Source organism: Coregonus clupeaformis, chromosome 16, assembly GCF_020615455.1.
Source record: "Coregonus clupeaformis isolate EN_2021a chromosome 16, ASM2061545v1, whole genome shotgun sequence".
In the NCBI taxonomy this organism is placed as follows: Eukaryota; Metazoa; Chordata; class Actinopteri; order Salmoniformes; family Salmonidae; genus Coregonus; species Coregonus clupeaformis.
Genome location: NC_059207.1, coordinates 45,652,203 through 45,670,129, shown reverse-complemented (window position 1 = coordinate 45,670,129; position 17,927 = coordinate 45,652,203). Strand labels below are relative to the sequence as shown.

Below are 17,927 nucleotides of genomic sequence, written 5' to 3'. Positions count from 1 at the left end.
CCAGCTCCGTGCTTCAGCTCCAGGTGTCAGCTCCAGGCGTCAGCTCCAGGCGTCAGCTCCTCCAAAAACATTACATGGGCTCAGTCAGTCAGACGGGCCATTTATGGAACTGCTTGTTTACCTCACTGATTTTATTTCCAGGTAAGACAGTGACATGGAAAGAAAGCCAGGCTCATCCCTTGGAGTAGAGTCAAGGGAGAGGGAGATAACGTTTTTACAGTACAGAAAGAATAAGGTCATCTGTGTTGTGCTGGGTCGCTCTAGTTTTACTTCTTCTACGTAACTCATGATGCTGAGCTCTGTTGTGTTCTTTTTGGGGCAATTCATAACCCCATTTTTTTTTTCAGACAAATAATGCTAATTGATTGTTGTATACCAGATTCAAACAACACTTTCTGCATTTGCGGTGAAGTCATAACTTTCAGTGTTTCTGTTTTCCAATATAACTGATTCTCTTTTTCTTGTCTCTCCAGTGGAGCTGAAGTTCAACCTAGACCAGTATGTGAACAAGCGTTACCCAGGCCTGGTAAAGATCGTCCGCAACAGTAAGAGGGAGGGCCTGATCCGAGCCAGGATACACGGCTGGAATGCTGCAACCGCCCCGGTCGTAGGCTTCTTTGATGCCCATGTAGAGTTCAACACTGCCTGGTAAGAACTGTGCTTCATCTTCATACACTCTCTTCATTCTCTATTTCCCTCTTGGGGTCCATGTTGGAGTGCAACGGTTGTAGTCCTACATAATCATCGATGAAATATGCGGGTCGCTCCTTAAGCATTTTGATTAAGCGTCAGCTAAACAGTGCCTACGCTACAAGGAATTCTTACTGAGGCAGCACATTCAGGGAATATGACCTCCATTTTGAAAGAGTTAGAGCAGTTAATAAGCTTTCCCTCATCACTCCTGAACTGTGACTAATGGCCAATAGAAAATACACTGTTTGGATTTCAATGATGTTACGGTACTGTACTGTACTGTCCTGTAAGTCGCTGACATAAGCCAACGGCACGTTTTAACGGTGGTGGGAGGATAAAATAATAGAGAACAGCTCAAATGTTGTGTTTGCCTCACTGTTCCCACCCTCCTCAGGCCTTAGACTTTAGTCTTATAAGCATCATGGAAATTACTTAAGGGGGTCTCAACCCAATGTCTGGCTGACACCCATGCTTACCACCAAACACATCACTCAAGTGCCTTGTAATTGGCACCTAATTTGAGTCTGTCATCTTGTCAGGCTTTTTAAGATGGAGTGTGTGTGGTGTGTTCCTGGGGAAGCTGGGGGAAGCTGGGTGAGTGCTGGAACCGAAGGTTTTGGTAATAAATTGTTTCTCTGCCTCCCTGGCTGTAGCCCAGTAACTTCACCTAACAAGATACAGCCATTGCTTCATAACTCCAACATCAGACAGAACAGGAAGAGAAGATGACAAATATTTGCTGAATATATTTACTTATCACTTCTATAAAAGTGTGGTTAAATATCTTGTTCAAGAGTATTGAATACTATCATGTGTTATGAATAGGGCCTAGAGTTTCCCTGGACCAGGAAATTCTAGGGCCTGGAGTAAAGTCACAAGTAAGGTCACATGGTCAGGAAAAACTCCTTGTCCCCTTCCTCCCTAGTTATGAATAAACGACCATGTGATTCCTACACACATTTGACTATAATAAATCAACACACAGCATTAAAGTTAAGAAGGCTCAAGGCCCTCTGTGAGTCTAGACTAGTTCTGACAAAACGAATACAAGGTAATGTACAAATATGAGCACAGATAATCAGACAGTCCATCTACTGTGATATGATCCGCTATACATTCATCACTGCTGACCTTTCGACTTCTGGGCGGAGGTGGATCTCACGTACCTTGACCCTGGCCCAGGAGGGCTTTTAGTGGGAACTTAATGGCCACTCCAAACCAAGCTGTCTCTGCCAGCCAGCCAGCTACATGGGGGAGTTGGTTGGTTGGTTTCATCAGGAGTTGGAGTGGGTGATGATAATTGATTCCCTCGTGGTTCCCTCATCTGTTTCCCCATCTGCTCCTGTTAAAAAATGGATGTGCTTTTCCGTCCCCTCACCACCCTTTCACCTCCATGGGAACCACCCTCATTGTTTCTGATTTTCGCTCTCTTGTTTTACATGCAGGGATCAGTAGGAGTTTCCTTTGATTTAGTTCACCTGCTGCCTTCGTGACTCACACACACACTTCACGTTTCACTTTTTTTTCTAGCGTGGCCTCTTTGTTCGGTACAGCAGCCGTTCATTTGTTTTACATGAGAATACATTATATTTGACATCAGCTTATGAAACATACAACTGTGCCCTTGGATCCGACTTATTCTCTCAAAGAAGCTATACTATGTCAAAAAAAAAGAATGCGATAGATGAGATTAAAAACATCAGGCACTACATCTCTCTAGGAAACAAGGCGCTACAGAGGGTAGGGCGTACGGGCCAGTACATCACTGGGGCTGAGCACCCTGCCATCCATGACCTCTATACCTTAAAAATTGTCAAAGACTTCAGCCACCCAAGGCATAAACTGTTCTCTCTGCTACCGCACGGCAAGCGGTACCGATGCAAGTCTGGAACCAACAGGACCCTAAACAGCTTCTACCCCTAAGCCATAAGACTGCTAAATAGTTAGTTAAATAGTTAACCAAATAGCTACCCAGACTATCTGCATTGACCTTTTGCACTAACTACTGTTTATTATCTATCATGTTGCCTAGTCACTTTATTCCTACCTATATGTACATATCTACCTTAATTATCTCGTACCCCTGCACATCGACTCGGTACTGTTACCCCGTGTATATAGCCAAGTTATCATTACTCATTGTGTATTTATTATTACTTTTATTATTTCATGTCATTACTTTTCTATTATTTCTCTATTTTCTTTCTCTCTGCATTGTTGGGAAGGGCCCATAATGTAAGCATTTCACTGTTAGTCTACACCTGTTGTTTACGAAGCATGTGACAAATATAATTTGATTTAAATTGATTTGTGTTGCATACAGCACATTTTTGCCACTTCAACTGTGAGTGTGCTTATGTGTTTGCACAGAGCTGAGTATATAGATTTCAGTGTGAATAGGAAAAAATATGACACATGTTGAATGTACAGTTGAAGTCGGAAGTTTACATACACTTAGGTTGGAGTCATTAAAACCACTCCACAAATTTCTTGTTAACAAACTATAGTTTTGGCAAGTCGGTTAGGACATCTACTTTGTGCATGACACAAGTAACTTTTCCAACAATTGTTTACAGACAGATTATTTCACTTATAATTCACTGTATCACAATTCCAGTGGGTCAGAAGTTTACATACACTAGGTTGACTGTGCCTTTAAACAGCTTGGAAAATTCCAGAAATTATGTCATGGCTTTAGAAGCTTCTGGTAGGCTAATTGACATCATTTGAGTCAATTGGAGGTGTACCTGTGGATGTATTTTCAAACTCAGTGCCTCTTTGCTTGACAACATGGGAAAATCAAAAGAAATCAGCCAAGACCTCAGAAACAAATGGTAGACCTCCACAAGTCTGGTTAATCATTGGGAGCAATTTCCAAATGCCTGAAGGTACCACGTTCATCTGTACAAACAATAGTACACAAGTATAAACACCATAGGACCACGCAGCCGTCATACCGCTCAGGAAGGAGACGCGTTCTGTCTACTAGAGATGAACGTACTTTGGTGCGAAAAGTGCAAATAAATCCCAGAACAACAGCAAAGGACCTTGTGAAGATGCTGGAGGAAACAGGTACAAAAGTATCTATATCCGCAGTAAAATGAGTCCTATATCGACATAACCTGAAAGGCCATTCAGCAAGGAAGAAGCCACTGCTCCAAAACCGCCATAAAAAAGCCTGACTACGGTTTGCAACTGCACTTTTTGGAGAAATGTCCTCTGGTCTGATGAAACACAAATAGAACTGTTTGGCCATAATGACCATCGTTATGTTTGGAGGAAAAAGGGGGTTGCTTGCAAGCTGAAGAACACCATCCCAACCATGAAGCACGGGGGTGGCAGCATCATGCTGTGGGGGTGCTTTGCTGCAGGAGGGCCTGGTGCACTTCACAAAATAGATGGCATCATGAGGAAGGAAAATTATGTGGATATATTGAAGCAACATCTCAAGACATCAGTCAGGAAGTTAAAGCTTGGTCGCAAATGGGTCTTCCAAATGGACAATGACCCCAAGCATACTTCCAAAGTTGTGGCAAAATGGCTTAAGGACAACAAAGTCAAGGTATTGGAGTGGCCATCACAAAGCCCTGACCTCAATCCTATAGACAATTTGTTGGCAGAACTGAAAAAGCGTGTGCGAGCAAGGAGGCCTACAAACCTGACTCAGTTACACCAGCTCTGTCAGGAGGAATGGGCCAAAATTCACCCAACTTATTGTGGGAAGCTTGTGGAAGGCTACCCAAAACGTTTCACCCAAGTTAAATAATTTAAAGGCAATGCTACTAAATACTAATTGAGTGTATGTAAACTTCTGACTCACTGGGAATGTGATGAAATAAATAAAAGCTGAAATAAATCATTCTCTCTACTATTATTCTGACATTTCACATTCTTAAAATAAAGTGGTGATCCTAACTGACCTAAAACAGGGAATTCTTACTAGGATTAAATGTCAGGAATTGTGAAAAACTGAGTTTAAATGTATTTGGCTAAGGTGTATGTAAACTTCCGACTTCAACTTTATAGTATGTGGTATATTGTGCTGCTAGCCCTTATTCAAATACTAGCAGCAACCTTAGATGTGTCCATTCGTTGCAATCACAAGCCCCTCTATTCATCATCATATGAATATGCATTATGGCACATACTTCAGTGATAAGTGAGATGGATTGTTCCCCTGCTTTTTGTCACGAGGCATAGTGAATAACCTTGTTAAAACTACTAATGCATGCAGGCATCCAGTTGAGCCAAGTGAACGTGATGGCATTCTGAAGCCAAGAAACTATCCAGTTGATATTGTTTACCCTTAGTATAGAATTGATTATACACATATGGAATTATAGGATTGTTTGATATAATTGCATCATAAATGTACTTTGACACTTTACATTTCCTTGAACCCATGTTGGTTTATTAAGTATGAATAGTTCACGTTTTAATAGTTTTCACCAGTGGAATGGATGGAACATATTTATGTTCAGTTATACATTCACTCGATGGGTAGATGTTATATCATTGCATTGCATTATTGTTGCGTCATCTAAACGTACACAATCCTTTCCCTCCCTCCAAAGCCATAACAGTACAACTATACATCCAATGCTGAGAAACAGGGTCATCCATTCCGAGGCGAACATTCTAATTCTGCTAACCTCCATTTTTCTGTAAATACAATTAATATGGTGGAAATACGACAGGGTTGTAATGAGCATCCGTGCCTCTTGAACTCTGAGCACACAGGGGGAGCAGCCTCAGATACATTTATATTTTTGCAATCTCAGGTTATTAATGATTAGTCCATGCGTGTGTGTGTGTGCCTGCTGAGTGTGTGGGGGAGATAAAAGGCTGTGGGTGTTGGATGTAGGCTGCATGGCTGTAATGAAATGCACAGGTCACAACCCCACGCTTTGATGGTGCTGTGATGCTGCTACACCTTGTCATCCCACCGTTTCCCAGGATTCAGATTGAGGTCAGAGAATGGAAAATACGAAAAATAAGAGTGAAAGGAGCAATATGACTGTTCCAACCTCTTCCGAGGACCTATCAACTGGTTTGGATTGTGTGCTTTGCATTTATTGTTCAGAAAATGGAAATATATTTGAACAGGATTCAATGAGGTGCTTATCTTGGATACATTTGTGAACTATACACTTGATTTACAAAAAAATTAAAAAAGGGTAGATAACATCCCATAGACCTTATACTGAGCAGTAAACAATTTTATTGTGCGAAACAGTTTAAAAATCAGACATATTTTGACACTTGTGATCTCTTCTCAAAGCTTGAAAATGTATCACTTTTAGTGGACATAATGAGCTCAGTCTACTTGCTATGCTGTGCAAGTGTACTACAAGTATTATTTTTCATTCAACAGTACTGAGCTTTAGAAACCCTGTGGCCTTTTCACAGCTAAAGTGAAACATGCCTTACCTTTCCTCTTGCTCTGACTGACTGGTCTTGGTTTAGTGTTTATCCATCTTGAATGGAGATAGATGGTGTAACGCTTACACAGTGAGTGCTTCACAACCCACACACTAGGCAGGCATCCAAAAATGCAGAATAGACAGAGATTTATGCTGCTAATACTACAGTACTATCAGCTTTTATCCCTAAGCATATATACCTACCACGTCAACTGAAAATTATAAAAGTAATATCAAGACATAAAAGCTAAATTTAGATAGTATTGCAAGCTCTTAACCTTCCACTATCATGATATTGCCAAAACCTTATTCAGTGGACCTGACACTGTAACTTTAAATTCAGTGTGAATAATGATCCCTACAGATGTAGGATCTTAATTTGAGCCTGTTTGCTAGAGCAGGAAAACATTTTTATTGGGGTTGATAAATTTTTTGTAACGGGAAATCTAGGCTGAAATTTCAAAGTGTAAATTACAAACTTCAAAAGCCTGTTTAACCCTCAAATTCACTAAAGGTTTTTAATTTCCTGCATTGCAGGAAGGTTATCCTGCAACAGGGTGAACAATTTAATATCCTACATCTGTACCTTTCATTCAGAACAGTCATTTTTACAGGAGTAGTGTTGCCTAATATGAATATTTTTGCTACAGATTCATGCATTATCTATCCAAAACAGCCATGGAGACAACTGTGTGACTGGATAGTCCAAGATCTATGTACAGTGTGCAGTCTTAATGTGCTACAACATGTGTGTGTCTCTCTCTCTCTCTCTCTCTCTCTCTCTCTCTCTCTCTCTCTCTCTCTCTCTCTCTCTCTCTCTCTCACTCACTCACTTATTCACTCACACGCTCACGCACACACACAAACAAATGTGCATGCACACACACACACATAAAATGCGCTCATAAATGGAAGCTACAGTATGTCACAATGAAATCCCCTCAACTTTCTGCATGGGCAACTCACATGTTCTGGTGCATTACAGTTTTTCTCGATTGCTAAGACACATTTCTTGAAAGCTGCTCTCCTTTTCTCTTAACTGTGAACACAAAACCCAATTTTCAAGCTACATTCACAAAACCTCAGACTCTTCTTGCAAAACCAAACTTTCACCTCAAAACAGTTCAATCTGTGCTCAAAATTGAACTATGTTGTCAAATCGTGCCCCGAGTCAATCAAAATTAAAAACACTACTGAACAGTCACTAAACACTACGTAGAAAAATAGAAAACACAATGCTCAGGACACGAAGCTGGATAAATAAATGTTTATTGTTCACTGTAGGCTAAATGCATGTTGCAAAAAAAAAAAAAGACAAAACAGAAATCTTGTGCATTTACATGTAGCACTTGTAAAAACAAACAGAAATCTTATGCGTTTGCCACTTGTGTACAGTAAGCCCATGTAAAAATAAAGTACAAAAATATACAAATAAGTGCATTACTCAGCCACAGCATCATGTCTCCGTACTGGGTCAGGGCACAGGACTTCATCCACATCACAGGCCACATTTTGTCTGGCCAGGCAACGGGGGAAAAAAACCCTGGCATGCCGTATCCAGGCTTGGCATGCCTCCACACCTATGTCACCACAGGCAAGTCCCATGGCTTGCAGGAGATTTACTCTGGTGTAAGGTTGGCGTTCATATACCTTCCACCGCCATGAGGAGAATAATTCCTCAATGGGGTTTAGGAAAGGGGAGTACGGTGGAAGGCAAAGATTGATAAAACCTTGGTTCATATTGTACCACTCTCTAACCTGGAGGGCTCTGTGAAAACTCACATTGTCCCAAACAACAACATAGATGGGATGCTCATCCTGCTGCCCTAACAAAGCATCTCGCATGTGATTGAGGAAAATGAGGAGCTGGTGAGTGTTGTAGGGCCCCAGGTTGGCATGATGGTGGACAACCCCATGATTGCTGATGGCAGCACATAATGTGACATTGCCACCACGCTGCCCAGGAACACCAACAATGGCCCGATGGCCAATCACATTACGGCCTCTCCTTCTCCTTTTGGTGAGATTAAACCCAGCTTCATCCATGTAGATGTATTGATGGGGTCTTTCCATTGCATCCAGTTGAAAAACCCTCTGTAGAAATAGATATAGTTTTGTAAGTGATACGGAAAAAGTGATTTAGGCCACTACAGTAAATCACTACTTAGAGTAATCAACATTGAATGAGTCTGGATATATGCCAACCTGTACATACTGGAATCTTTGCTCTTTGACTCTGTCTGAGTTGCGATCAAAGGGCACTCTGTATAGCTGTTTCATGCGCAGTCTGTTGCGCTTGAGGACACGATCAACAGTAGAGAGGCTGACACTGTTGATACCCTCAAAATTTAAATGGTCCTCAATGATCTTCTGTTGAATTTCGCTCAGTTTAATGGCATTGTTCTCACGGACCATATCAACAATTAGGGTCCCTTGGTGTGGGGAGAACATACCTGTCCTCCCACCCCCATGTGGCAGTCTTTAAATTCTACAAAAAGAGAACATGGAGTTACAAAAAATATACATGGAATACTAGGCCTACAAACAGTTAGACCAACCCTCCATTACAATACTACAGTACATTGGTACAGTGATGTACTGAAACATATATTTACTTACAGTATACTGTGGTACAGTATATAGTATGTCATACAGTAATTGCTGTCAACATTTACATACTGTACTATAATGTCAAAAAAAGGTAATTACCTGTTCTCTTCTCTAAATCTTCGGATTATGGTGGACACAGTGAATCTACTGATGTTTGGTTGTACCCTTTGTCCAGCCTCCCTCATGCTCATACCATGGACAAGAACATGGTCAATCACAGTAGCTCTGATTTCATCAGATATTACTGTTCTTTGTCTTCGCTGACCACCTCGACCACCTCGACCTCCTCTCACACGAACTCTTCCTCTCAGATTTCTATCCATTGTAGGGCCTCACAAACCAGTGCTCTCTGAACTGGCTTACTGTATATGTTCCCTCACATCATTAGCCACAAGTGTGATCAATTTTGAGTTGTTGTGTTCAAGTGGTGACACCTGTGCTCTAATTGTGTTTGACTTTTGTCACCTGTGCTCACCATTATGCAGCACGGGTGCATCACAATGAAAATGTGTTGGCAAGTTATGTCTAAACAGGTGAAAAGTGCTTATGGTTTTGCCAAAAGAGTGATTGATTCAATCAGTGGGTTCAGGCAACTGAGCATTTGGTTCAGACAATAGGGTTTAGTGTTTTAGCAATTGAGAAAAACTGTAACCTGCAAACGAATGAAACAGATCCTCACTCAGGGCCTGCAGTTCTGTGGCTGCATGGTTGTGAATGAAGCTAGATCCCATTATCTGATAAATCCGTGTTTCAGAAACTTTCCCAATTCAAGATGTGTCACACAGGAATTCCATTAATCTGGAAGAATAGAGTTGTAATCTCAGAGGCCTGCGTTCTGGGCTCTGTGCAGAGGACAAAGGTAGGACAGATAGGGAGAGGAGCCATCCTCAGAAGATGGCATGTCGACTTAAGTACACACAGATTGAGATCAGGGAATTTATATCCTGCCATATGATGCTCCACGACCCCAGGCATGCGTGTTTGCTAAGGTCGGGAAAATCAATGTTGATCGTAATATTAGACATCTTCCATTGGTTTTGAGTGGGTTAAAAACACGCAGGGCTGTTTATTTTGTTACTTGTAGACATCATTAAATTAATCAAACAATGGCCAAGTAAACAACTCACACAATAATCTGTTTGCCCAAAACGTCTGTACATGTATATGTTGAAAAAGGCTTGAGACCAGACCAGGTAGCAATAAAATGAGAGAAGCTCTAGAAAAACAACGAGACCTATTGACACAATGTATTCACAAGATTACATGAGTCATCACTGAGGGAAAAAAATTTATTTGAATATGAAACCAAATTGAATCTGGACAGATGTGGGTGAATAACTGTCACGGAGATGGTGATATGAAATGATAGGAGGAGAAGAGGGGGGAAATGAAAAACCTCATCAGTCAAACCTGATCCCTCATTGTTTCTGGGGTACCACAGGTGCCTAGTGAGGTAGCTAGTGTTGCGCATGCTGCTAGCTAGCTCTGGGCTGCTACTGTACTGTAGACTCTCAAGGACAGGTGAAGATGAATGACTGGTGGAGTATACTGGAGAAGAGTGGGGTTCTGGGTTCTCAAGGTTAGAGAATTCATACAGGATCCACCAAAAGCAAGATCTCAGCATGTGGTACAGCTACTGTATTCATCATTGTCTATCCATGTTAGGCACATGGCAATATGAAGCTTACAGAAGGCCTACTCATTCTAAGTAGAATTAACTCCATATAAGATGTATTTGCTGGCTGAGAAATAACATATAATTGTCAATAGATATCTCAGAAATAACTGGGGGATTAGGGCTATATAAACATCCTAGTTTTTAATGAATCTAAATGCAGTCATTTACAATTCAAGTGTTCAGTGACAATAAGTTAGCATTGCAATATTTGTTATCACCCTTCAGTTATTACATTTTATTACTTCATCATTCAAGTTTGACTGTTCAAAACACAAACGGTAAATCATGTTTGTCAGACAATTTGGCTCATCAACACCTTTCTTTACCTGGATACAAACCAACTTTCCAACAGCAGATGGGGAGGTCAACCCCTCTCCCACGCAGACTTTTATCCTTTCCATTATACCTTAAAGTAAGTAGAGGCCCATGTCTCTCATATGCCAATCTTTGAGATGGGAAGCTTTTACCAATCCCTCTGCTCTTATTAAATGATTGCTTTTACTTAGTAGTGCTTCTGTCAGTCATTTTTACTGCAAACCCACTTATAGCTCCATTTGGATCCACTCCCCTGCACTCTTTCCACTACCTTGATGCGATAAGGAATACTTCTGCTTTTGGAAGATAAATGGGCTTGGTTTTAAAGAAATAGAGAGAGAATGGGATTGAGAGAGAAAATATGGTGAGAGCGATAGAGGCTGAGAATGGAGAGAGAAGAGGGAGAGGATATTCTTAAGAGTTACGGTAATTATGGATCATAATTGCAGCCTGTCAGATTGAAAATCAAGAGAAATGCAGCTTCTAGGTATGGGTAGTTGCTCTTAAGCTGTACTGAAGCAGACCTCCTAACATTAGACAGATGATCAAAGTAACATGTATAGCCAGGGCTAACAGCATGGCAAATTAATTGACAGCGACCTTTATTCCCCTACCATCTACCCAAGGGTATCAGCATGCATGCCATAGGGCAAGGGAGTAGGAAATGAAGGGAACAAACACATACTCTGTAGCCAGCCACTTCAATGACAAGGGGACACCAACACCAAGGCTGCTGCACACAGTTTGATGTACTCTGACACAGAACGTGTCAAGCAAAACACCCTAGAGTAAGCCACTGTTGAAGACTTTGGCAGGCTTTTGGAAAAAGGCTTTTATTGAGAATCCCTGGCAACCCTGTTCATGAGAAATAAAGATATCGAGGGAGCCAACACTGCTTTTTTATTGCTGGCCATATGTATTACATTTATTTCTGTAGTGTTTTAAAGGGATGTTGTACAGTGTCACAGTACAGTAGCTCAACCCTGATGTCTGTCTCTTCTCATATCAAAGGGCGGAGCCTATCTTGACCAGAGTGAAGGAGGACCATACCCGGATCATCCTCCCCGCCATCGACAACATCAAGTTCAACACGTTCGAGGTGCAACAGTACGCCAACGCGGCCCACGGCTACAACTGGGGCCTGTGGTGCATGTACATCATCCCCCCTCAGGAGTGGCTGGACAAGGGTGACGAGACAGCCCCCATCAGGTAACACACCTCACCATAGCTGAGCACCCCCTCCATTATAGATGAGGATGTTTGATGAAATATGGATAGCTAGGTCCCATATATGACTTATTCATGTTTAGAGCCATCAACTATATGGCTGTATGGGTCTTCGGTCCAAGTGTACAGGCCAAACAACTAACAGAGTCAACCTCAAACAAACAAACATTTTGATGAGGAAACCTTGATATTGGGTCAGTAGTGTAACTGCATACAGTGAGCAATGGACTTGACTTTAGTCTACACAACTTTGTTCATTGGTGCTGTATTGTATGGAAGAAATGTTGTCACTGTAATCATAGAATGGATTATTATTACAGTAAATATTCACCTAGGGGCCTCAGGTAAATCATGTTTTATATATTTTTTATATGTTCAGCATTAGTATTATATCATATTTCCTAAATCACACAGAAATAGTCATATATTTCTCCGGACGTGTTTGGCTGGGTCAAGGTCATGGCAACACACAAATCAGGTCATAAAATAGATTTAATTAATTATTCATATAGCCCCTAATGATGTGTCTGAACACTGGAGGTGACTTCTGAACCATGTGCTATGGCCATTTGTCTTCTGGTTGAGGCATTCAAGCATAATTTAGCTTATGATTGTAATTTAACACAATGTCAGGAGCCAACCAACAGAGACAGAAGAGACAATATGAGACTGTTCTGACATCATGGCTATGCTACTTTGCTTATTACTATTTAAATTACAACCGAACCATGCTTTGCCAGTTAGAGACAGAAATGTTAAGCGTTGGAAATAATGTTAAGCAGGGCTCTGTTAAGTGGTGTTACTGTTGCTCCTGAGACAGATTAAACAAACATACAGCAGAACAAGCATGAAAAACTCAACTTTTCTTATTAAATATTGTAAGAGGAGTTATTGGGATTCCTGTAACGCCCTGGCTCCGGGACTCTGAATATTGAGCCAGGGTTGTTCATTCTTTTGGGTGTATTTCTATGTGTTTGGTCAAGTGACTCCCAATCGGAGGTAACGAGTGTCAGCTGTCAGCTCGTTATCTCTGATTGGGAGCCATATTTAATCTGTTTGTTTTCCGTTGGGGGTTGTGGGTTTTTGTTCATTGTTCAGTAGTTGTCACTGAGGACTTCACGGATCGTGTTTGTTTTGTCGTGTGTTTCAATATTAAAATCATCATGTTCACTCCCAACGCTGCGCTTTGGTCATACTTCATAGGCGATCGTGACAATTCCTTTTCATATGGACTACAGTAACCCAATTGTTTCTGTTGTAAGATCTTTTATGTAGTTCATGAGATGTAGACATTTTGTCAAAAACAGCAGTGGAATGACTGCAAACATTGCAGGTGCTATTTGCAGTCCTGTTATTGACACTCCAAGCCTCAAGAGGCAGGTGGAATGTGTTGGCTGTGTGGATCCCTATTGGAAATCATTCCTGTACTTGTTTCCTAAAGCCCTCTGTCCATCAACAATAGACGTAGTGTAGGCCTATGGCTATTCAGAGCTGAGACCGATTGCCTTCGCACTCAGGTGTTTGGGCATCCAAAAATGCATATCCACAACAGTGCCTTCAGAAAGTATTCATGCCCCTTGACTTATTCCATTGTGTTACAGCCTGAATTCAAAATGGATTAAATTATGTTTTCTTCTCACCTATTTACTCACAATACCCCATAATGACAAAGTGAAAACATGTTTTTAAAAATGTTTGCAAATGTATCGAAAATGAAATACAGAAATATCTTGTTTACATACGTATTCACACCCCTGAGTCAATGTTAGAATCACCTTTGGCAGTGATTACAGCTGTGAGTATTTCTGGGTACGTCTCTAAGAGCTTTGCACAGCTGTATTGTGCAATATTTTCACATTATTCTTTTTTAAATACTTCAAGGTCTGCCAAGTTGGTTTTTGATCATTGCTAGACAGCCATTTTCAAATCTTGCCATAGATTTCAAGCCAATTTAGGTCAAAACGGTAACTAGGCCACTCAAAACATTCAATGTCGTCTTGGAAAGCAACTCCAGTGTATATTTGGCCTTGTGTTTTAAGTCAATGTCCTGCTGAAAGGTGAATTTATCTCCCAGTGTCTGTCGGAAAGCAGACTGAACCAGGTTTTCCTATAGGATTTTGCCTGTGCTTAGCTCTATTCCGTTTCTTTATATCCTAAAAAAACTCCTTAGTCCTTGTTGATGACAAGCATACCCATAACATGATGGCATGTTGAAAATATGAAGAGTGGTACTCAGTGATGCGTTGTGTTGGATTTGCCCCAAACATAACGCTTTGTATGAAGGACATGAAGTTAATTTCTTTGCCACATTCTTTGAAGTTTTACTTTAGTGCCTTATTGCAAACAGGATGCATGTTTTGGAATATTTTTTATTCTGTAGAGGCTTTCTTCTTTTCCCTCTGTCATTTAGGTTAGTATTGTGGAGTAACTACAGTGTTGTTGATCCATCCTCAGTTTTCTCCTGTCACAGTCATTAAAGTCTGTAACTGTTTTAAAGTCACCATTGGTGAAATCCCTGAGCGGTTTCCTTCCTCTCCAGTACCTGAGTTAGGAAGGACGGCTGTATCTTTGTAGTGACTGGGTGTATTGATACACCATCCAAAGTGTAATTAATAACTTCATCATGCTCAAAGGGATACTCAGTGTTTGCTTTTTTCAATAGGTGCCCTTCTTTGCGAGGCATTGGAAAACCTCCTTGGTCTTGGTGGTGGAATCTGTGTTTGACATTCACTGCTTGACTGAGGGACCTTACAGATAATTGTATGTGTGGGGTACAGAGATGAGGTAGTCATTCAAAAATCATGTTAAACACTATTATTGCACACAAAGTGAGTCCGTACAACTTATTATGTGACTTGTTAAGCACATTTTTACTCCTGAAATTATTTAGGCTTGCCATAACAAAGGGGTTGAATACTTATTGACTCAAGACATTTCAGCTTTTCATGTGTTATTAATTTGTTAAATTTTCTAAAAACATAATTCCACTTTGATATTATGGGGTATTGTGTGTAGGCCATTTTAAATTCAGGTTGTAACACAACAAAATGTGGTAAAAGTAAAGGTGTGTGAATACTTTCTGAAGGCACTGTAAAAGCAAAAACGTCTCTTTTATAAACTTTGACTGACTGCAAACATCATAACATAAGAAAAGGAGGTGGAAACCAGACAGAGGATGAGAGTGTGTAAGCAGTTTGCTCATTGAAAAAGGGAGCTTTTTGCAAGATATCTATAGAGCAGTGATTGTGCAGATGTTGGTTTGTGTTATTGTGTGCGTGTATGTGTGTGTGTGTGTGTGTGTGTGTGTGTGTGTGTGTGTGTATCTTTCTTCCTTACCCCACATAATAATTTCATAAAGCACACTCCATGCAGATTATTTTTTGAAAAAGAAACTACTGCAATTATCGCCTACAAATATAAAGTTGCACAGCATCCTTGATATCCTTAAACAACCTTCTTTTGAATATTAATACAGTGTCTATTAATCATTAAAGAGTTCCCTCTTCATCCTTCCTCTCTAATAACCTCCTCCCACTAACATACAGTATGGCCAGCCGTACAGAACGGCATTCTCCACTGCATGTTAATGTATGGTGTACTAGCTACAGGCACCATGCTGCAGTAGACTACAGCCACCCACTGATCAGATTGAAAATAAGCCTTTTGACTCTGTTTGCCATCGCACATCATGGACTGCTATATTTTTTATATTACATTTTTATGAAGTCTATGTCACAGAGCACTAAATGCAATGGCTAAAGCCAGTAAAAGCAAGCCTAGGGTGACAGTGGCCCGGAAATAAAAACGACTTTAGAGACCTAGAGAGAGCAGGCTGGAGTGGAGAGGAGAGGAGAGTGGCCCATCCTATCCTCCTCAGGCCAGCACAGGCGGCTCTCTCATGGAGGTTTGTGTGTGTGTGTGTGTGTGTCTGACAGTCTATATTTACTAGAGGACCTTGTCCCCATCATAGCTTCCCCCTCATACCACTTTCAAACGTCCCTAAAGCAATGTTCCTTGAACAGATTTATAGACTCAGTTCTATTGTATTATGGAGATGTCTCTGGAAGTTGGTCCTCTTGATGTTTTAACACAGACACTCATGGAAAAATGCATATCTAAAGATATACTAAACCCTGAGCCTGTGGTATTTTCACAGAATGTAGATTTATCAAAACACATTAATGTATGGGTGCACTTGTACCTCACATGTAGATGTACAATTAAGAGAGAACAATGGTGTTCTGTTTTTTTCTCTTAATAGCAACACATGTAAAATGCATTGTTACTCAGGGGTTTTCCAAGGTTAATCATGCATAGATTTTGAAATTAAATCAAGTCAAGTAAATAGTGTATCGGCCTGCAGTGTAGCCCAAGGTGCAAACTGCCTTGTGTGCAGTGATTATTAACATTATTATGAATCCTGTTGTTTTAGTAAAGGGTCTCCTCAACAGAGTGCACTGTGGGTGCACTAAAGGTTAGTCACTGAAGCTGATCAAGAACGCAGTTTTTAAAAGCCTCTCTCCATCTCTGTCTTTTCATCTAGGACACCAGCTATGATCGGCTGCTCCTTTGTGGTGGACAGAGAATACTTTGGCCAGATTGGCCTCCTTGATCCTGGCATGGAAGTCTATGGGGGCGAGAACATTGAGCTTGGCATGCGCGTGAGTACAACAATACTGATTAATTCTGCTTATTAAATACATCCACATTCTTTTGATGGACACATTTACTTTTGAGAAATTACAAAATGAAGGTACAAAATCATAATCACACAAAAAAAGTAGTTAGAAATGCCATTAGAAGTTGAGGTTGTTAATGTGCCTATTCAGCTAAAGCAAGTGGGATTGGAAAGGAAAGACTGGTATGATGGAACACATTACCAGTAATTACAAATCCAATATTAGGTACAGTGCCGGCTCACTTGGAAAGTCCTGTTGAAATGATTTATTAAGTCTATATTCCCGTCTTTGGAATGGCTCACGATTAAGTTTCCTTATGTTTTGTAGCCTAAGGGTTACAGCTTAAAATACAATACCCAAAGGCGTCAACAGAAAGATGTTATAAATATGTTTCTCAGATGGGAGGGAAAATCCTTAATGCAAATATTCAGTCAACCCTATGGCTTTAAAGCCCTATACTGAAAATGTAAATCTTTTTGCAGCTGCTTTGAGTTGAATTTAACGCTTCATGTGAGCGGAGGCTTGGTTGAAGAATTGGTTACGTTTAAATTCAGAAAATGTTTCTCCTCAGCCAAGTGGAACCACTCTGAATCTAAACTCACTCTGGGCTTATTGGAATGAGACATGCTTGAAAAATTATCCTTCATTAATGTCATCACATCCAGTTTAACATCTTCAGATTGCTTGAACGGTGCTTCAGAAGGGTTTCTGCAGCCTTTGAAAATGCACTTCAGAGGCGAGAGGCGAGAGGATAGATCTTGGTTGGTTTATTGATAACTCAACCCCTCTGAGGAACCTGGAGGGAATGCTATAGTAGCTGATGGCCGTCTCAAAGTCCTCATCATTCCAAATGGACTAGCATGACATATCCTCATCAATAGCAAGGTTTTCCCCCTGAATAGTAAGAGACATTCAGACAACAAATACATGTTTGTTTCAGGTTTGTTACCAGTGAAGAGTCACATTCTTCATTGAGCCTAATAGTCATTTCAGTGTTCAGTATGCCACCCCTGAATTTCAGTCTTCAAGGTTAAACTCTGTTTTGTTATTCACCGGACCTGACTTTATGCAGCAAACCATGCCACTGAGTGGTCGGTTCATAGAGTAGGAGATTGATTCAGATACGTCCACTAAATAGAGTGTTATAAGAAACCCACTGGAGTGTGTGTTTTATACTGATGTACTCCACTTTCTCATTGTGCTCCATTGAATGACTTGCATCAGGTCTGACATTTGCACAATGCTTACATAAAGTAATTGCACTCTCCTTGATTCATGCAATAGTAACACCAATGTCACAGA

The 17,927-nt window shown here is 40.7% G+C and overlaps 1 protein-coding gene across 1 annotated transcript in view; it reads left to right on the top strand.

Moving 5' to 3' along the window:
* LOC121585001 (polypeptide N-acetylgalactosaminyltransferase 9-like) overlaps nt 1-17,927 on the top strand; it is an 88,327-nt gene that overhangs the window by 25,159 nt on the left and 45,241 nt on the right. The window contains exons 4-6 of the mRNA XM_041901299.2: nt 474-648; nt 11,731-11,928; nt 16,490-16,607. Of these exons, the coding sequence (XP_041757233.1) occupies nt 474-648; nt 11,731-11,928; nt 16,490-16,607 (491 nt within the window). The remainder of the gene's footprint in view (nt 1-473; nt 649-11,730; nt 11,929-16,489; nt 16,608-17,927) is intronic.